This window comes from Oncorhynchus mykiss, chromosome 22, assembly GCF_013265735.2.
Source record: "Oncorhynchus mykiss isolate Arlee chromosome 22, USDA_OmykA_1.1, whole genome shotgun sequence".
Classification (NCBI taxonomy): Eukaryota; Metazoa; Chordata; class Actinopteri; order Salmoniformes; family Salmonidae; genus Oncorhynchus; species Oncorhynchus mykiss.
Genome location: NC_048586.1, coordinates 28,245,210 through 28,267,729, shown reverse-complemented (window position 1 = coordinate 28,267,729; position 22,520 = coordinate 28,245,210). Strand labels below are relative to the sequence as shown.

At 40.6% G+C, this 22,520-nt stretch overlaps 1 protein-coding gene across 2 annotated transcripts in view; it reads right to left on the bottom strand.

The window, feature by feature from the left end:
- LOC110502084 (ephrin type-A receptor 3) overlaps nucleotides 1–22,520 on the bottom strand; it is a 160,131-nt gene that overhangs the window by 128,621 nt on the left and 8,990 nt on the right. For both annotated transcript variants that reach the window (XM_036959042.1, XM_036959041.1), the window contains exon 2: nucleotides 12,717–12,781. In XM_036959042.1, coding sequence (XP_036814937.1) covers nucleotides 12,717–12,781 — 65 coding nt within the window. The remainder of the gene's footprint in view (nucleotides 1–12,716; nucleotides 12,782–22,520) is intronic.

The window sequence follows — 22,520 nt, the reverse complement described above, 5'->3', positions numbered from 1 at the left end:
TACAGAATCCTTCTAGATCTTAGACCATTCCTCCATACAGAAGCCTTCTAGATATTTGGACATTCCTTAGCCTGCGCTTATTACCTGCCCTCTTTAAATCAAACCACAGGTTTTCATTGGGTTTTAATTCTGGAGACTGAGTTGACCATTTAAACTTTTTACATTTTGTGACCAATTAATATCACGATACACCACCATATTTTACATAGTGTGCGTGGCCAAAGAGCACTATATTCATATCGTCTGACCAAAACACCGGTTCCAATCAATGTACCAATGCAGTTAAGCAAACTCCAGGCGTTTACATTTATTGGATAACATGAAAATAAAGCTCTTTGGCCACGCACACGAGTTGTGTGTTTAGAGTCGAAATGAGAACGCATCAGCAGAAATGAACCTACTGTAAAATATGGTGGTGGATCTTTGATGTTATGGGGCTATTTTGCTTCCACTGGTCCTGGGGCCTTGGTTAAAAGCCCCTAGAGTAGATGTCCATGTGAAAAAATCGTTTTAGCATAATAATACAAAATAAAAAAAATCTCATCAAAATCCATCTGTTTCAGCTAGAGATATCTGTATGTTGCATCGTCTCAATCCACCACACTGGTCAATGTCAGCCATCCACGTGGTGGAAGGTGGCAGAGCTACAGCGGTGTTAGTCAGGCCAGGAGACATCCCGAAAATCAGTCTTCTCATGAAAACATCTGTAGCGTCCGAACGGTTTGGGCTACACACTCATATGACTACCCCTGACCTCTGACCCCAGGCCACAGCTGTGGGGGGGTCATAGGGAGGTCAGTGTGTGAACTTGCCCCTGGCTGAGAGGAGGATAAGGGCTCTGTGATCTGTGCTGTAGGTAGAACAGGCTGCAGCAGTAAAACCGGGGGGAACCTGAGACACTGAGGCTGGTCCACCTAACGACCACATCAGACTCTCTGACAAACTGACCAATCAGCAGTGCACAGGGCACTTCAAAGGACTGAGGGATAGCTTCAGTCAAATGACACATTTAGATACATTTACAACAAATGTGGTTGTTTCCTTGTTTTTGTGTGATAAATGATATCAACGCTTGTTCCTGAACACTATTTTGTGCACCATTTGTATTTTTATAGTTCAAATACATGTATTCAAGGGTTTAGAAACTAAATGGAGTTTGACGGCTGATATTGATGGCTGTGACCCAACACAGAAGGTCAAAGTGGTGAAACCTGAACCGCCATTGATCTGACTAGTGTCCAATAATGAGTCGGTTTCAGCTGTTAGATTGAGACACAAATCATCAGGAGAGAGGTGGAAAACCCCTCTCTCTTTCTTTATTTCTTTCTCTCTCTTTTTCTCCATTCCCACAGCCTGGTGGTCGTCACCAAAGAGAAGAGCAGAGCAGAGAGCAGCTTAAGTTTCCTGCTCTGGGTCGCCGTGACAACTGCACCACATCAGTCAGAAGCTTTTCATCACAGCTTTGACCAGAGAGAAACCATAACACACTCTACACCCCCCCTCCAAACCCCTTTATATCCCCTCTATAGTCCCCCCCACTATAGCAGCCTCTCTCCAAGCCCCACCATGTGCTAATCTCTCGTTTATGGATGGGCTTTCTCTTCTCTCCCAGTGCAGCTGGGGACCTCTCACTCTGTCAGTCAGTCAGTATGTATTTGGGGGAAATATGGTGCTATGGTGACTAAATGAGTTTGGATATTACAATACGTGGAGACTGAGGAGTGGTGGACTCTGGCCAAAAGAGCTGTGCCATTAAGCTCTGGACTGGAGAGCAGTAATGTAGTGTGTCTCTCTGGGATTGGATGAGGCGATGCCAGGAGAGCATAGTGTGTGTAGGGCCAGACCTCAGGCTCCCAGCACCATGTAGAGTTTCTCATTATTCCACATATGCAGTTGGAGATGAGTTCTTCTTCTGGTTCCTCAGACAATGTGGAATAAATCTGTAAATTGGCGAGGGTAAATTGCTAGGGATTTATTCTTTCAAAGATGTGAAAAGATGTGAAACGTGAGTTTATGACACATCCTAACAACGTGTCATAAACTCTTAATCTACAGTGCATTTGGGAAGTATTCAGACCTCTTTGACTTTTACCACAATTTGTTATGTTATAGCTTTATTTAAAATGTATGAAATTGTTTTTTTTTTTTTATCTCATCAATCTACACACAATACCCAATTTCTGGGCAAATGTATTAAAAATAAAAAACAGAAAAAACTTATTTACATAAGGATTCAGACCCTTTGCTATGAGACTCAAAATTGAGCTCAGGTGCATCTGGTTTCCATTGATCATCCTTGAGATGTTTCTACAACTTGATTGGAGTCCACCTGGGGTAAAATAAATTGATTGGACATGATGTGGAAAGGCACACACCTGTCTATATAAGGTCCCACAGTTGACAGTGCATATCATAGCAAAAAAACAAGCCATGAGGTCGAAGGAATTGTCCGTAGAGCTCAGAGACGGGATTGTGTCGAGGCACAGATCTGGGGAAGAGTACCAAACAAATTCTGTATTGAAGGTTCCCAAGAACACAGTGGCCTCTATCATTCTTAAATGGAAGAAGTTTGGAACCACCAATACTCTTCCTAGAGCTGGCCGCCCGGCGAAACTGAGCAGTCGGGGGAGAAAGGCCTTGGTCAGAGAGGTGACCAAGAACCCGATGGTAACTCTGACAGACTCCAGAGTTCCTCTGTGAAGATGGGAGAACCTTCCAGAAGGGACAACCATCTCTGTAGCAATCCACCAATCAAGATGTTATGGTAAAGTTTCCAGACAGAAGCCACTCCTCAATAAAAGGCACATGACAGCCCGCTTGGAGATTGCCAAAAGGCACCTAAAGGACTTCTCAGACCATGAGAAACAAGATTCTCTGGACTGATGAAATCAACATTGAAATCTTTGGCCTGAATGCTAAGCGTCACGTCTGGAGGAAACCTGGCACCATCCCTAAGGTGAAGCATGGTAGTGGCAGCATCATGCTGTGGGGATGGTTTTCAGTGGCAGGGACTGGGAGACTAGTCAGGATCGACGGAAAGATGAACGAAGCAACGTACAGAGGGATCCTTGATGAAAACCTGCTTCAGAGCGCTCAGGACAACAACCCTAAGCACAGCCAAGACCTAAAAATAGCTGCAGCAACCCTCCCCATCCAACCTGCCAGAGCTTGAGAGGATCTGCAGAGAACAATGAGAGAAACTCCACATATACAGGTGTGCTAAGATTTTAGGGTCATACCCAAGAAGACTGTAATCGCTGTAATCGCTGCCAAAGGAGCTTCAACAAAGTACTGAGTAAAGGGTCTGAATAATTATGTAAATGTGATATTTCCATTTTTTATTTGTAATAAATTAGCAAAAGAAAATCGAATAACCTGTTTTTATGTCGTCATTATGGAGTATTGTGTGTAGATTGATGAGGGAAAAACCGATTTACTCTATTTTAGAATAAGGGTGTAACGTAACAAAATGTGGAAAAAGTCAAGGGGTGCACTGGACATTAGTGACCATTACCCACACCCCAGGGCTATGTCTGTGAGTCAGAATGACGCAGGTGTGCACAGTGCGGTTAGGGTCCTGTTTCTACTGTAACACTGAAGCATTTTGTAACACCGGGTAGCACTTTGCTTACAGCGGCAGAAGACCAGGGGCCCATCTGTCACTGTCAACGTGTGTGTGTGTGTGTGTGTGTGTGTGTGTGTGTGTGTGTGTGTGGCCCCTATGCCACTGCATTATCAGAAATCATTTCAGAGGGTCTGGCTCTCACGGCAAAATGCTTATCTGCCCCCATCAGCCAATGACGTGAGTAATTATCCATGATTCACCTTGAGGACTTGATCAGCACTCTTTCTCGCTCCTACCAACCTCTTTTCAGTAAGACATTGGTTTCCTCATAATATTCAGTGTACCATATGATAATCAAACCCATTCTCTGCCTTTTAAAACGGTTCTGAATCTGTCTAACTTTACATAGAGGAGTTCCCACTCTCAAAGGTCATGTCAATTACACAAACTGGGCCTCAAACCTGGGCCTAAATAAACATGAGACATTAAAAGTCACTGTTCGGTAAGTGTATTTGGTTCAACCTTATAAAGTAACCTCTAAGTTTTCTAGTGCTGGTAGTTAATATATGGCTGGGGGAAACCAAGGCTGGCAGCTCTATGGAACGAATTAGTGGATTAACTTCAGCTCCAGCCAGCCAGTAACTCTAACACTTAAAGTTCAGAGGAGGGATTGGCTGCTGGAGACTGCAAGGCCAGTAGTGCAACTGGTAGACAAATAAACACAGAACCACACAGACATGCATACTACACACACATACCCACACCCACAACCACAACCACACACACACACACACACAGACTATGGCAGAGGTAGAGACACAGGAGGATGTAGGTGGATTAGGGAAGGGAAGGAAGTCATGCTGTTTGGTGTTGTTTTGATTGCTGTGTTGAGATACTAAGTTACCTGGGTTTTATTAACATGTGTTTTGATTGCTGTGTTGAGATACTAAGTTACCTGGGTTTTATTAACATGTGTTTTGATTGCTGTGTTGAGATACTAAGTTACCTGGGTTTTATTAACGTGTGTTGTTTTGATTGATGTGTTGAGATACTAAGTTACCTGGGTTTTATTAACGTGTGTTGTTTTGATTGATGTGTTGAGATACTAAGTTACCTGGGTTTTATTAACATGTTGTTTTGATTGCTGTGTTGAGATACTAAGTTACCTGGGTTTTATTAACATGTTGTTGTTTTGATTGCTGTGTTGAGATACTAAGTTACCTGGGTTTTATTAACATGTTGTTGTTTTGATTGATGTGTTGAGATACTAAGTTACCTGGGTTTTATTAACATGTTGTTGTTTTGATTGCTGTGTTGAGATACTAAGTTACCTGGGTTTTATTAACATGTGTTGTTTTGATTGATGTGTTGAGATACTAAGTTACCTGGGTTTTATTAACATGTGTTGTTTTGATTGATGTGTTGAGATACTAAGTTACCTGGGTTTTATTAACGTGTTGTTGTTTTGATTGATGTGTTGAGATACTAAGTTACCTGGGTTTTATTAACATGTGTTGTTTTGATTGATGTGTTGAGATACTAAGTTACCTGGGTTTTATTAACATGTTGTTGTTTTGATTGCTGTGTTGAGATACTAAGTTACCTGGGTTTTATTAACGTGTTGTTTTGATTGATGTGTTGAGATATTAAGTTACCTGGGTTTTATTAACGTGTTGTTTTGATTGATGTGTTGAGATACTAAGTTACCTGGGTTTTATTAACATGTGTTGTTTTGATTGATGTGTTGAGATACTAAGTTACCTGGGTTTTATTAACATGTGTTGTTTTGATTGATGTGTTGAGATACTAAGTTACCTGGGTTTTATTAACGTGTTGTTGTTTTGATTGATGTGTTGAGATACTAAGTTACCTGGGTTTTATTAACGTGTTGTTTTGATTGATGTGTTGAGATACTAAGTTACCTGGGTTTTATTAACATGTGTTGTTTTGATTGCTGTGTTGAGATACTAAGTTACCTGGGTTTTATTAACGTGTTGTTTTGATTGATGTGTTGAGATACTAAGTTACCTGGGTTTTATTAACATGTGTTGTTTTGATTGATGTGTTGAGATACTAAGTTACCTGGGTTTTATTAACGTGTTGTTTTGATTGATGTGTTGAGATACTAAGTTACCTGGGTTTTATTAACATGTGTTGTTTTGATTGCTGTGTTGAGATACTAAGTTACCTGGGTTTTATTAACATGTGTTGTTTTGATTGATGTGTTGAGATACTAAGTTACCTGGGTTTTATTAACGTGTTGTATTGATTGCTGTGTTGAGATACTAAGTTACCTGGGTTTTATTAACGTGTGTTTTGATTGATGTGTTGAGATACTAAGTTACCTGGGTTTTATTAACATGTTGTTTTGATTGCTGTGTTGAGATACTAAGTTACCTGGGTTTTATTAACATGTGTTGTTTTGATTGATGTGTTGAGATACTAAGTTACCTGGGTTTTATTAACGTGTGTTTTTTTATTGCTGTGTTGAGATACTAAGTTACCTGGGTTTTATTAACGTGTGTTTTGATTGATGTGTTGAGATACTAAGTTACCTGGGTTTTATTAACATGTGTTGTTTTGATTGATGTGTTGAGATACTAAGTTACCTGGGTTTTATTAACATGTGTTGTTTTGATTGCTGTGTTGAGATACTAAGTTACCTGGGTTTTATTAACATATGTTGTTTTGATTGATGTGTTGAGATACTAAGTTACCTGGGTTTTATTAACGTGTGTTTTGATTGATGTGTTGAGATACTAAGTTACCTGGGTTTTATTAACATGTGTTTTGATTGCTGTGTTGAGATACTAAGTTACCTGGGTTTTATTAACGTGTGTTTTGATTGATGTGTTGAGATACTAAGTTACCTGGGTTTTATTAACGTGTGTTTTGATTGATGTGTTGAGATACTAAGTTACCTGGGTTTTATTAACATGTGTTGTTTTGATTGATGTGTTGAGATACTAAGTTACCTGGGTTTAATTAACGTGTGTTTTGATTGCTGTGTTGAGATACTAAGTTACCTGGGTTTTATTAACATGTTGTTTTGATTGATGTGTTGAGATACTAAGTTACCTGGGTTTTATTAACGTGTTGTTGTTTTGATTGATGTGTTGAGATACTAAGTTACCTGGGTTTTATTAACATGTTGTTTTGATTGATGTGTTGAGATACTAAGTTACCTGGGTTTTATTAACATGTGTTGTTTTGATTGCTGTGTTGAGATACTAAGTTACCTGGGTTTTATTAACGTGTGTTGTTTTGATTGCTGTGTTGAGATAATAAGTTACCTGGGTTTTATTAACGTGTGTTTTGATTGATGTGTTGAGATACTAAGTTACCTGGAATTTATTAACGTATTGTTTTGAGTGATGTGTTGAGATACTAAGTTACCTGGGTTTAATTAACGTGTGTTTTGATTGCTGTGTTGAGATACTAAGTTACCTGGGTTTTATTAACATGTTGTTTTGATTGATGTGTTGAGATACTAAGTTACCTGGGTTTTATTAACATGTTGTTGTTTTGATTGATGTGTTGAGATACTAAGTTACCTGGGTTTTATTAACATGTTGTTGTTTTGATTGATGTGTTGAGATACTAAGTTACCTGGGTTTTATTAACATGTGTTGTTTTGATTGCTGTGTTGAGATACTAAGTTACCTGGGTTTTATTAACATGTTGTTGTTTTGATTGATGTGTTGAGATACTAAGTTACCTGGGTTTTATTAACATGTGTTGTTTTGATTGCTGTGTTGAGATACTAAGTTACCTGGGTTTTATTAACATGTGTTGTTTTGATTGCTGTGTTGAGATACTAAGTTACCTGGGTTTTATTAACGTGTGTTGTTTTGATTGCTGTGTTGAGATACTAAGTTACCTGGGTTTTATTAACATGTTGTTTTGATTGCTGTGTTGAGATACTAAGTTACCTGGGTTTTATTAACGTGTGTTTTGATTGCTGTGTTGAGATACTAAGTTACCTGGGTTTTATTAACATGTGTTGTTTTGATTGCTGTGTTGAGATACTAAGTTACCTGGGTTTTATTAACATGTGTTGTTTTGATTGATGTGTTGAGATACTAAGTTACCTGGGTTTTATTAACGTGTGTTTTGATTGCTGTGTTGAGATACTAAGTTACCTGGGTTTTTTTAACGTGTGTTTTGATTGCTGTGTTGAGATACTAAGTTACCTGGGTTTTATTAACGTGTGTTTTGATTGCTGTGTTGAGATACTAAGTTACCTGGGTTTTATTAACGTGTGTTTTGATTGCTGTGTTGAGATACTAAGTTACCTGGGTTTTATTAACATGTTGTTGTTTTGATTGCTGTGTTGAGATACTAAGTTACCTGGGTTTTATTAACATGTGTTTTGATTGCTGTGTTGAGATACTAAGTTACCTGGGTTTTATTAACATGTTGTTGTTTTGATTGCTGTGTTGAGATACTAAGTTACCTGGGTTTTATTAACGTGTGTTTTGATTGCTGTGTTGAGATATTAAGTTACCTGGGTTTTATTAACGTGTGTTGTTTTGATTGATGTGTTGAGATACTAAGTTACCTGGGTTTTATTAACATGTTGTTTTGATTGCTGTGTTGAGATACTAAGTTACCTGGGTTTTATTAACATGTTGTTTTGATTGCTGTGTTGAGATACTAAGTTACCTGGGTTTTATTAACATGTTGTTGTTTTGATTGCTGTGTTGAGATACTAAGTTACCTGGGTTTTATTAACGTGTGTTTTGATTGCTGTGTTGAGATACTAAGTTACCTGGGTTTTATTAACGTGTTGTTTTGATTGATGTGTTGAGATACTAAGTTACCTGGGTTTTATTAACGTGTGTTTTGATTGCTGTGTTGAGATACTAAGTTACCTGGGTTTTATTAACGTGTGTTTTGATTGCTGTGTTGAGATACTAAGTTACCTGGGTTTTATTAACGTGTTGTTTTGATTGATGTGTTGAGATACTAAGTTACCTGGGTTTTATTAACATGTGTTGTTTTGATTGCTGTGTTGAGATACTAAGTTACCTGGGTTTTATTAACATGTGTTGTTTTGATTGCTGTGTTGAGATACTAAGTTACCTGGGTTTTATTAACGTGTGTTGTTTTGATTGCTGTGTTGAGATACTAAGTTACCTGGGTTTTATTAACATGTTGTTTTGATTGCTGTGTTGAGATACTAAGTTACCTGGGTTTTATTAACGTGTGTTTTGATTGCTGTGTTGAGATACTAAGTTACCTGGGTTTTATTAACATGTGTTGTTTTGATTGCTGTGTTGAGATACTAAGTTACCTGGGTTTTATTAACATGTGTTGTTTTGATTGATGTGTTGAGATACTAAGTTACCTGGGTTTTATTAACGTGTGTTTTGATTGCTGTGTTGAGATACTAAGTTACCTGGGTTTTTTTAACGTGTGTTTTGATTGCTGTGTTGAGATACTAAGTTACCTGGGTTTTATTAACGTGTGTTTTGATTGCTGTGTTGAGATACTAAGTTACCTGGGTTTTATTAACGTGTGTTTTGATTGCTGTGTTGAGATACTAAGTTACCTGGGTTTTATTAACATGTTGTTGTTTTGATTGCTGTGTTGAGATACTAAGTTACCTGGGTTTTATTAACATGTGTTTTGATTGCTGTGTTGAGATACTAAGTTACCTGGGTTTTATTAACATGTTGTTGTTTTGATTGCTGTGTTGAGATACTAAGTTACCTGGGTTTTATTAACGTGTGTTTTGATTGCTGTGTTGAGATATTAAGTTACCTGGGTTTTATTAACGTGTGTTGTTTTGATTGATGTGTTGAGATACTAAGTTACCTGGGTTTTATTAACATGTTGTTTTGATTGCTGTGTTGAGATACTAAGTTACCTGGGTTTTATTAACATGTTGTTTTGATTGCTGTGTTGAGATACTAAGTTACCTGGGTTTTATTAACATGTTGTTGTTTTGATTGCTGTGTTGAGATACTAAGTTACCTGGGTTTTATTAACGTGTGTTTTGATTGCTGTGTTGAGATACTAAGTTACCTGGGTTTTATTAACGTGTTGTTTTGATTGATGTGTTGAGATACTAAGTTACCTGGGTTTTATTAACGTGTGTTTTGATTGCTGTGTTGAGATACTAAGTTACCTGGGTTTTATTAACGTGTGTTTTGATTGCTGTGTTGAGATACTAAGTTACCTGGGTTTTATTAACGTGTTGTTTTGATTGATGTGTTGAGATACTAAGTTACCTGGGTTTTATTAACATGTTGTTGTTTTGATTGCTGTGTTGAGATACTAAGTTACCTGGGTTTTATTAAAGTGTGTTTTGATTGCTGTGTTGAGATACTAAGTTACCTGGGTTTTATTAACGTGTTGTTTTGATTTATGTGTTGAGATACTAAGTTACCTGGGTTTTATTAACGTGTGTTTTGATTGCTGTGTTGAGATACTAAGTTACCTGGGTTTTATTAACATGTTGTTGTTTTGATTGCTGTGTTGAGATACTAAGTTACCTGGGTTTTATTAACATGTGTTTTGATTGCTGTGTTGAGATACTAAGTTACCTGGGTTTTATTAACATGTTGTTGTTTTGATTGATGTGTTGAGATACTAAGTTACCTGGGTTTTATTAACATGTGTTGTTTTGATTGCTGTGTTGAGATACTAAGTTACCTGGGTTTTATTAACATATGTTGTTTTGATTGATGTGTTGAGATACTAAGTTACCTGGGTTTTATTAACATGTTGTTTTGATTGATGTGTTGAGATACTAAGTTACCTGGGTTTTATTAACATGTGTTGTTTTGATTGATGTGTTGAGATACTAAGTTACCTGGGTTTTATTAACATGTTGTTGTTTTGATTGATGTGTTGAGATACTAAGTTACCTGGGTTTTATTAACATGTGTTGTTTTGATTGATGTGTTGAGATACTAAGTTACCTGGGTTTTATTAACATGTTGTTGTTTTGATTGATGTGTTGAGATACTAAGTTACCTGGGTTTTATTAACATGTTGTTTTGATTGCTGTGTTGAGATACTAAGTTACCTGGGTTTTATTAACGTGTTGTTTTGATTGATGTGTTGAGATACTAAGTTACCTGGGTTTTATTAACATGTGTTGTTTTGATTGCTGTGTTGAGATACTAAGTTACCTGGGTTTTATTAACATGTGTTTTGATTGATGTGTTGAGATACTAAGTTACCTGGGTTTTATTAACGTGTGTTGTTTTGATTGATGTGTTGAGATACTAAGTTACCTGGGTTTTATTAACATGTTGTTGTTTTGATTGATGTGTTGAGATACTAAGTTACCTGGGTTTTATTAATGTGTTGTTTTGATTGATGTGTTGAGATACTAAGTTACCTGGGTTTTATTAACGTGTGTTTTGATTGCTGTGTTGAGATACTAAGTTACCTGGGTTTTATTAACGTGTGTTTTGATTGCTGTGTTGAGATACTAAGTTACCTGGGTTTTATTAACGTGTTGTTTTGATTGCTGTGTTGAGATACTAAGTTACCTGGGTTTTATTAATGTGTGTTTTGATTGATGTGTTGAGATACTAAGTTACCTGGGTTTTATTAACGTGTTGTTTTGATTGATGTGTTGAGATACTAAGTTACCTGGGTTTTATTAACGTGTTGTTGTTTTGATTGATGTGTTGAGATACTAAGTTACCTAGGTTTTATTAACATGTTGTTGTTTTGATTGATGTGTTGAGATACTAAGTTACCTGGGTTTTATTAACGTGTGTTTTGATTGCTGTGTTGAGATACTAAGTTACCTGGGTTTTATTAACGTGTTGTTGTTTTGATTGATGTGTTGAGATACTAAGTTACCTGGGTTTTATTAACATGTTGTTGTTTTGATTGATGTGTTGAGATACTAAGTTACCTGGGTTTTATTAACGTGTGTTTTGATTGCTGTGTTGAGATACTAAGTTACCTGGGTTTTATTAACATGTTGTTGTTTTGATTGCTGTGTTGAGATACTAAGTTACCTGGGTTTTATTAACATGTGTTGTTTTGATTGATGTGTTGAGATACTAAGTTACCTGGGTTTTATTAACATGTGCTGTTGCCAACAATTCAAACCATATTATAAGCTGACTCTTCTCTTCTGTAACAAAATGAAGAAATACAATCTGTCTCCCCATCCCACCCATATGGTGAGTCTATCACCTACTTAACCCATGTGTAGGTTAATACCACTTGGGGGGTACTAAGCTAACATATGGAATAGTTTTAAGATGGTCATATTATGGATCATTTAGCTATTTGATTGTGAATTTTAAGATGCCATTACGTAGGTATATTTTTTGATAAAATATAGAATTTGGCCTTTACTTTTATAACACATAGAAACGCATTGAATAACACATTCATAAAAAGCAACAAAAAAACACACAAAAAAAGAGATATAAGAAAGCTCAGGAAATATATACTTTTGGACACATATTTAAACCCTTATTTTTGTTGGCACAAAACTACCTCCATACTTTCATTAGTTTGTTAGATTACCTTCAGGCGAGTCCCGTGACACTTGTAGGTGTCATAGAACATATTGGTGAGTCTCCACTTTCCATAGTGGGATCATATTAGTTTTGGCTCAAACGGTTTAGACGCTACAGACAGAAGTTGGCACATCGGCGTCACTGGCTCCAGACGAGTCCCGTGACTCTTGTAGGTGTCGTAGAGTAAAAGGGAGAACACCATTGTGTTCAAGAGAATCTATTTATTGGCCAAACCGGTCGGACGTTATAGACGTTTTCGTGAGAAGAACAATTTTCGGGATGTTTCCTGGTCTGACAAACACCGCTGTAGCTCTGCCAACTTCCACAGTAAACGCAGAAGGCCGACAGTGGATTGAGATGCAGCCATGCAAAAAACCTGATGTCTCTAGCTGAAACGGATGTATTCTAACTGGGATGCATTCATTATGTTACTTAGATTGACGCACAGGTGTGTCAAGAGACTTCCGGATTGTTAATCCCACTTGACTCATAGGATAACAGAAAATAAGATGTGTTTGTATTGTTTGTTTTGAAATGTCCTAAGCACCATTAAAACACTGAAATCTGATGACAGGACAGAATGCTGACAGAGCATAGAATGTGCAGATACTATATGTGTGCAAGCCATGGGACATGTATGTACTACTCACTCCATGTGATGGGTAGGATATCCATCCCAGCTCCCCTTGGCTGGCTTTGGAGTCCAACAGGTTCACTGTAGAGATGAGGAGAAAGAAGAAACTGGGATGAGTGTCGGGATGAGTGTCTTATGGGAAAGCAGTTGATTGTGGCAAGCTTGTCTTTGGCACCACTATGTACAGTGGGAATAGAAAGTCACAGCCCCCCCCCCTTTCAAAATGTTCACCTTTTGTTGACTTACAGCCTGAAATGAAAAGACATCAAATCAGACTTTTTACTGCTTTATTTACACACAGTAACCCACAACATCCAAGTGAGAAAAAAATATTTTAAAAACTCTATAAATTAATTGCAATTAAAACAGTAAAATCTCCTATTTGGGTATGTGAACACCCCCCTTAGAATTGTAATTGCAAACTTGCTGAGGTATAACCAACCACCTTCCAGATCACAAATCAAGCTAATTGGCTTCCATCTGTGATCAATTATAGTGACTTTGATTAGTTCAGAAATGCACAACTCAACTGCATAGTTGTAATGGGTGCGTGCTGGTGGCAGGGAAGTCAGACACAGGAGAGTGAACTTGGTATAAACGGAGCAGTTTAATAAATGCTAAAGAAAACTCTGAAAACCAAATATACAAAAATAATATAAAAGGGTACAAAACCAGTCGCACACCAGAACATAACTAGCCCAATAACATACAACAAACAATCACTGACAAGGACAAGAGGGGAAACAGAGGGTTAAATACACACAACAAACAATCACTGACAAGGACATGAGGGGAAACAGAGGGTTAAATACACACCTACATACAACAAACAATCACCGACAAGGACATGAGGGGAAACAGAGGGTTAAATACACAACATGTAATTGATGGGATTGGAACCAGGTGTGAAGTAAGACAAGACAAAACCAATAGAAAATGAAAAATGGATCAGCGATGGCTAGAAGGCCGGTGACTTCGACCGCCGAACACCGCCCGAACAAGGAGAGGCACCAAGTTCGGCAGAAGTTGTGACATTAGTAGTGCAATTCAAAGAAAATAATAGACTATGGGCGGAAAGGTACTTTCAAAAGATCTATGAGATAAAGTTGTGGAAAGGCGCAAGTCAGAGGATGGATATAAAAACATTTCAAAGGCTTTGTCCCTCAGAGCACAGTTACCACCATTATTAAGAAGTGGAAGGCATATGGCACCACCCAGACCCTGCATAGATCAGGCCATCCCTCCAAACTGGATGACCAGGCAAGGAGGAGACTGATCAGAGAGACTACCAAGAAGCCAATTGTGACTTTGAAGGAGCTTCAGGCCTTTATGGCAAAGACTGGTCAATGTGTGGATGTGACCACAATATCACAAGCATTCCACGAATCTGGCCTCTATGGGAGGGTGGCAAGAAAAACACCACTCCTCAAAAAAAGCCACATCAAGTCTTGTTTGAGCTTTGCCAAATAGCACATTGTAGATTCCAAGGCCAAGTGGCGAAAGATGTTGTGGTCAGATGAGACCAAAATGGGACTTTTTGGCCTGAACGCAAAACGATATGTCTGGCGAAAACCCAATACTGTCACACCCTGATTTGTTTCACCTGTCCTTGTGATTGTCTCCACCCCCTCCAGGTGTGTGCCACGACTCCCACCGAAGGTGGCTCCCCTGCCTGTTCAGGAGGCGCTCGGCGGTCTACTAGCCACCACCGATCCCTTTTTCATTTTCTGTTCGTTTGGTCTTATTGGTTGCACCTGTCTCTTATTTTGTTTCTTGATTTATGTCTATTTAAGCCTGTTAGGGAAGCCTATGTTTGTGCGGGATTGTTCCTCTGTTAGTTTGTGGGATTGTTCCTCTGTTAGTTTGTGGGATTGTTCCTCTGTTAGTTTGTGGGAATGTACCTCTGTTAGTTTGTGGATGTGCATTTGAATTTTATTTTCTCCAGACTGTTTGGGTACTGTGTTTGGGCCGGTCAGTTTTATGCGCCTAGTGTTTTGGCGTGACCGTTTGTACCGGAATAAAATACGATTGTCCGAACCCTCTGCTCTCTGCGCCTGACTCCAAACCCACTACTCCTAGAAGACTCCAAACCCACTACTCCTAGAAGACTCCAAACCCACTACTCCTAGAAGACTCCAAACCTACTACTCCTAGAAGACTCCAACCCCACTACTCCTAGAAGACTCCAAACCCACTACTCCTAGAAGACGTGACAGTGTGGCTTATTTTACCCAGTGTATTTATCCCTGTGTTTCCTGTCTCTCTGTGCCAGTGTATTTATCCCTGTGTTTCCTGTCTCTCTGTGCCAGTGTATTTATCCCTGTGTTTCCTGTCTCTCTGTGCCAGTGTATTTATCCCTGTGTTTCCTGTCTCTCTGTACCAGTGTATTTATCCCTGTTTCCTGTCTCTCTGTGCCAGTGTATTTATCCCTGTGTTTCCAGTCTCTCTGTACCAGTGTATTTATCCCTGTGTTTCCTCTCTCTCTGTGCCAGTGTATTTATCCCTGTGTTTCCTGTCTCTCTGTGCCAGTGTATTTATCCCTGTGTTTTCTGTCTCTCTGTGCCAGTGTATTTATCCCTGTGTTTCCTGTCTCGTGCCAGTGTATTTATCCCTGTGTTTCCTGTCTCTCTGTGCCAGTGTATTTATCCCTGTGTTTCCTGTCTCTCTGTGCCAGTGTATTTGTCCCTGTGTTTCCTGTCTCTCTGTGCCAGTGTATTTATCCCTGTGTTTCCTGTCTCTCTGTGCCAGTGTATTTATCCCTGTGTTTCCTGTCTCTCTGTGCCAGTGTATTTATCCCTGTGTTTCCTGTCTCTCTGTGCCAGTGTATTTATCCCTGTGTTTCCTCTCTCTCTGTACCAGTGTATTTATCCCTGTGCTTCCTGTCACTCTGTACCAGTGTATTTATCTCTGTGTTTCCTGTCTCTGTGCCAGTGTATTTATCACTGTGTTTCCTGTCTCTCTGTGCCAGTGTATTTATCCCTGTGTTTCCTGTCTCTCTGTGCCAGTGTATTTATCCCTGTGTTTCCTGTCTCTCTGTGCCAGTGTATTTATCCCTGTGTTTCCTGTCTCTCTGTGCCAGTGTATTTATCCCTGTGTTTCCTGTCTCTCTGTGCCAGTGTATTTATCCCTGTGTTTCCTGTCTCTCTGTGACAGTGTATTTATCCCTGTGTTTCCTCTCTCTCTGTACCAGTGCATTTATCCCTGTGCTTCCTGTCACTCTGTACCAGTGTATTTATCTCTGTGTTTCCTGTCTCTGTGCCAGTGTATTTATCACTGTGTTTCCTGTCTCTCTGTGCCAGTGTATTTATCCCTGTGTTTCCTGTCTCTCTGTGCCAGTGTATTTATCCCTGTGTTTCCTATCTCTCTGTGCCAGTGTATTTATCCCTGTGTTTCCTGTCTCTCTGTGCCAGTGTATTTATCCCTGTGTTTCCTGTCTCTCTGTGCCAGTGTATTTATCCCTGTGTTTCCTGTCTCTCTGTGCCAGTGTATTTATCCCTGTGGTTCCTGTCTCTCTGTACCTGTGTATTTATCCCTGTGTTTCCTGTCTCTCAGTGCCAATGTATTTATCCCTGTGTTTCCTGTCTCTCTGTACCAGTGTATTTATCCCTGTGTTTCCTGTCTCTCTGTACCAGTGTGTTTATCCCTGTGTTTCCTGTCTCTCTGTGCCAATGTATTTATCCCTGTGTTTCCTGTCTCTCTGCCTTGTGCCCTTATGAATACATCATTCCACCCAAAGAACACCATCCCTCCAGTAAAGAACACCATGCCTACAGTAAAGAACACCATGTCTACAGTAAAGAACACCATGACTACAGTAAATAACACCATGTCTACAGTAAAGAACACCATGACTACAGTAAAGAACACCATCCCTACAGTAAAGAACACCATGACTACAGTAAAGAACACCATGCCTACAGTAAAGAACACCATGACTACAGTAAAGAACACCATGACTACAGTAAAGAACACCATGTCTACAGTAAAGAACACCATGCCAACAGTAAAGAACACCATGACTAAAGTAAAGCACACCATGCCTACAGTAAAGAACACCATGTCTACAGTAAAGAACACCATGTCTACAGTAAAGAACACCATGACTAAAGTAAAGCACACCATGCCTACAGTAAAGAACACCATGTCTACAGTAAAGAACACCATGTCTACAGTAAAGAACACCATGACTACAGTAAAGAACACCATGTCTACAGTAAAGAACACCATGTCTACAGTATAGAACACCATGTCTACAGTAAAGAACACCATGTCTACAGTAAAGAACACCATGTCTACAGTAAAGAACACAATGACTAAAGTAAAGCACACCATGCCTACAGTAAAGAACACCATGCCTACAGTAAGGAACACCATGTCTACAGTAAAGAACACCATGCCTACAGTAAAGAACACCATGCCTACAGTAAGGAACACCAAGTCTACAGTAAAGAACACCATGCCTACAGTAAAGAACACCATGTCTACAGTAAAGAACACCATGTCTACAGTAAAGAACACCATGTCTACAGTAAAGAACACCGTGCCTACAGTAAAGAACACCGTGTCTACAGTAAAGAATACCATGCTTACAGTAAAGAACAGCATGCCTACAGTAAAGAACACCATGCCTACAGTAAAGAACACCATGTCTACAGTAAAGAACACCATGCCTACAGTAAAGAACACCATGTCTACAGTAAAGAACACCACGTCTACAGTAAAGAACACCACGTGTACAGTAAAGAAAACCACGTCTACAGTAAAGAACACCATGCCTACAGTAAAGAACACCATGTCTACTCTAAAGAACACCATGCCTACAGTAAAGAACACCATGTCTACAGTAAAGAACACCGTGCCTACAGTAAAGAACACCATGTCTACAGTAAAGAATACCATGCCTACAGTAAAGAACAGCATGCCTACAGTAAAGAACACCATGCCTACAGTAAAGTACACCATGTCTACAGTAAAGAACACCATGCCTACAGTATAGAACACCATGCCTACAGTAAAGAACACCATGTCTACAGTAAAGAACACCATGCCTACTGTAAAGAACACCATGCCTACAGTAAAGAACACCACGTCTACAGTAAAGAACACCATGCCTACAGTAAAGAACACCATGTCTACAATAAAGAACACCATGCCTACAGTAAAGAACACCATGTCTACAGTAAAGAACACCATGCCTACAGTAAGGAACACCATGTCTACAGTATAGAACACCATGCCTACAGTAAAGAACACCATGTCTACGCTAAAGAACACCATGCCTACAGTAAAGAACACCATGTCTACAGTAAAGAACACCGTGCCTACAGTAAAGAACACTGTGTCTACAGTAAAGAACACCGTGCCTACAGTAAAGAACACCGTGTCTACAGTAAAGAACACCATGCCTACAGTAAAGAACACCATGTCTACAGTAAAGAACACCGTGCCTACAGTAAAGAACACCGTGTCTACAGTAAAGAACACCGTGTCTACAGTAAAGAACACCATGTCTACAGTAAAGAACACCATGCCTACAGTAAAGAACACCATGTCTACAGTAAAGAACACCATGTCTACTGTAAAGAACACCATGCCTACAGTAAAGAACACCATGCCTACAGTAAAGAACACCATGCCTACTGTAAAGAACACCATGCCTACAGTAAAGAACACCATGTCTACAGTAAAGAACACCATGCCTACAGTAAAGAACACCATGCCTACAGTAAAGAACACCATGCCTACAGTACAACACGGGGGTGGCAGCATCCTGTTGTGGGGGTGTTTCTCTTCAGCAGGGACTGGAGCACTTGTCAGGATAGAAGGGGAAATGGACAGTGCAAAATACCGACAGATTCTTGAGGAAAACCTGCAGCTCTCTGCCACGAAGTTGAAAATGGGAAGATGGATCACATGACAATGGCCCAAAGCACCCCGCCAAAGCAACAGTACAGTGGCTGAAGGACAAAAGGTGAATGTCCTTGAGTGGCCTAGTCAGAGCCCTGACCTAAATCCCATCAAGAATCTGTGGAATGACTTGAAGAGTGCAGTCCATGAACGGTCACATGGCAATTTGACTGAGCTTCAACAATTCGGCAAGGAAGAATGGGCAAATATTGCAGTCAAGGTGTGCAAAGTTAGTAGAGACGTATTCAAAGAGACTCATGGCTGTAATTCAATTTACTTGGTTCTACCAAGTATTAACTCAGGGGGGTGTTCACTTATCCAAATAGGCTATTTTACTGTTTTCAATTAAATACATTTTCAGACATTTTTGGAGAAAAACATATGCTTGGATGTTGTGGGTTACTGTGTGTAAATAAAGCCGGGAAAAGTCTGATTTGATGTGTTTTCATTTCAGGCTGTAAGTCAACAAAAGGTGAACATTTTGAAAAGGGGGGTGACTTTCTATACCCACTGTACATTATGAATATATATCCTTCTGATGTCTAGTTAGTCCACTCATCTAAACCTGGCCTTCAAGGACCGGGATCAGGATAGTATTTATTTACCTAGCTGTTCAACATTCCTCAGGACTCCTTAGAACACACACACAAACATGCTCACAAACGCACACACACGCACACACACGGCCAGTTACCCTCTGAGCACTTCCTAAATCTAACCAAACAGAGACAGCCTGCTGCTTTGTGCTCCATGATGAGGGGATCCAAGCAGGAGATTCTGGGTCTGTAGCAACCTGGGAGGCTGTTCTGACTGGTACTGATACACACAGCGGGGTCAGAAAACCACACTGCTACAGCTGTGGGAACCTCCTCTGACTGGTACTGATACACACAGCGGGGTCAGAAAACCACACTGCTACAGCTGTGTGAACCTCCTCTGACTGGTACTGATACACACAGCGGGGTCAGAAAACCACACTGCTACAGCTGTGTGAACCTCCTCTGACTGGTACTGATACACACAGCGGGGTCAGAAAACCACACTGCTACAGCTGTGTGAACCTCCTCTGACTGGTACTGATACACACAGCGGGGTCAGAAAACCACACTGCTACAGCTGTGGGAACCTCCTCTGACTGGTACTGATACACACAGCGGGGTCAGAAAACCACACTGCTACAGCTGTGGGAACCTCCTCTGACTGGTACTGATACACACAGCGGGGTCAGAAAACCACACTGCTACAGCTGTGTGAACCTCCTCTGACTGGTACTGATACACACAGCGGGGTCAGAAAACCACACTGCTACAGCTGTGTGAACCTCCTCTGACTGGTACTGATACACACAGCGGGGTCAGAAAACCACACTGCTACAGCTGTGTGAACCTCCTCTGACTGGTACTGATACACACAGCGGGGTCAGAAAACCACACTGCTACAGCTGTGTGAACCTCCTCTGACTGGTACTGATACACACAGCGGGGTCAGAAAACCACACTGCTACAGCTGTGGGAACCTCCTCTGACTGGTACTGATACACACAGCGGGGTCAGAAAACCACACTGCTACAGCTGTGTGAACCTCCTCTGACTGGTACTGATACACACAGCGGGGTCAGAAAACCACACTGCTACAGCTGTGTGAACCTCCTCTGACTGGTACTGATACACACAGCGGGGTCAGAAAACCACACTGCTACAGCTGTGTGAACCTCCTCTGACTGGTACTGATACACACAGCGGGGTCAGAAAACCACACTGCTACAGCTGTGTGAACCTCCTCTGACTGGTACTGATACACACAGCGGGGTCAGAAAACCACACTGCTACAGCTGTGTGAACCTCCTCTGACTGGTACTGATACACACAGCGGGGTCAGAAAACCACACTTGCTGTTACGAATCTTTGCATCTAAAATCTCTATGCGCCTGTAAAGAGTTGAACACATCGCACCCATTGGTCTACCGATCGCTCAGCTGTTGATGTCTGCCTGCCGACATTTTCTCAGTTGGAAAAGTACTCTCGGCAGGCAGACGCTATTGGTGTGTCTGAGCCTTAACTGTCACTTTCATTATAAAGGAACCTTGATGCTTTCAGATAAATCATGGGCTCTAAGTGTGCATATGAACAACATTCATTATTACACTATAAATATGGAAATGATAAGATTATGTCACCAATTCTAGGTTTCAATGCATTCTCAAATGAATTAAGCCTCTCACAATTCCAGGGATTCTGAGATCTGGAAAGTGTGAGGGAAGTGTATTGTAATTACTAAGACAGAACAGTATGATAAGAGCTGTGACCCCGGGGCTCTGCTTGGCTGGAGTGTCACTAGTGATACAACAGAATGTCACAGAGCAGGGAAAAAGCATATTTTGAGTACATAGTGGAGTATAGCGAGATAGTTCAGGGTGGAGTATAGAGAGAGTACAGGGTGGAGTATAGAGAGAGTACAGGGTGGAGTATAGAGAGAGAGTACAGGGTGGAGTATAGAGAGAGTACAGGGTGGAGTATAGAGAGAGTTCAGGGTGGAGTATAGAGAGAGTACAGGGTGGAGTATAGAGAGAGTTCAGGGTGGAGTATAGAGAGAGTTCAGGGTGGAGTATAGAGAGAGTTCAGGGTGGAGTATAGAGAGAGAGTACAGGATGGAGTATAGAGAGAGTACAGGGTGGAGTATAGAGAGAGTACAGGGTGGAGTATAGAGAGAGTTCAGGGTGGAGTATAGAGAGAGTTCAGGGTGGAGTATAGAGAGAGTTCAGGGTGGAGTATAGAGAGAGTACAGGGTGGAGTATAGAGAGAGTTCAGGGTGGAGTATAGAGAGAGTTCAGGGTGGAGTATAGAGAGAGTTCAGGGTGGAGTATAGAGAGAGTTCAGGGTGGAGTATAGAGAGAGTTCAGGGTGGAGTATAGAGAGAGTTCAGGGTGGAGTATAGAGAGAGAGTACAGGGTGGAGTATAGAGAGAGTTCAGGGTGGAGTATAGAGAGAGTTCAGGGTGGAGTATAGAGAGAGAGTACAGGGTGGAGTATAGAGAGAGTTCAGGGTGGAGTATAGAGAGAGTTCAGGGTGGAGTATAGAGAGAGAGTACAGGGTGGAGTATAGAGAGAGTACAGGGTGGAGTATAGAGAGAGAGTTCAGGGTGGAGTATAGAGAGAGTACAGGGTGGAGTATAGAGAGAGTTCAGGGTGGAGTATAGAGAGAGTTCAGGGTGGAGTATAGAGAGAGTTCAGGGTGGAGTATAGAGAGAGAGTACAGGGTGGAGTATAGAGAGAGTACAGGGTGGAGTATAGAGAGAGTACAGGGTGGAGTATAGAGAGAGTTCAGGGTGGAGTATAGAGAGAGTTCAGGGTGGAGTATAGAGAGAGTTCCGGGTGGAGTATAGAGAGAGTACAGGGTGGAGTATAGAGAGAGTTCAGGGTGGAGTATAGAGAGAGTTCAGGGTGGAGTATAGAGAGAGTTCAGGGTGGAGTATAGAGAGAGTTCAGGGTGGAGTATAGAGAGAGTTCAGGGTGGAGTATATAGAGAGTTCAGGGTGGAGTATAGAGAGAGAGTACAGGGTGGAGTATAGAGAGAGTTCAGGGTGGAGTATAGAGAGAGTTCAGGGTGGAGTATAGAGAGAGAGTACAGGGTGGAGTATAGAGAGAGTTCAGGGTGGAGTATAGAGAGAGAGTTCAGGGTGGAGTATAGAGAGAGTACAGGGTGGAGTATAGAGAGAGAGTACAGGGTGGAGTATAGAGAGAGTACAGGGTGGAGTATAGAGAGAGAGTTCAGGGTGGAGTATAGAGAGAGTCCAGGGTGGAGTATAGAGAGAGTTCAGGGTGGAGTATAGAGAGAGAGTACAGGGTGGAGTATAGAGAGAGTACAGGGTGGAGTAGAGAGAGAGTACAGGGTGGAGTATAGAGAGAGTACAGGGT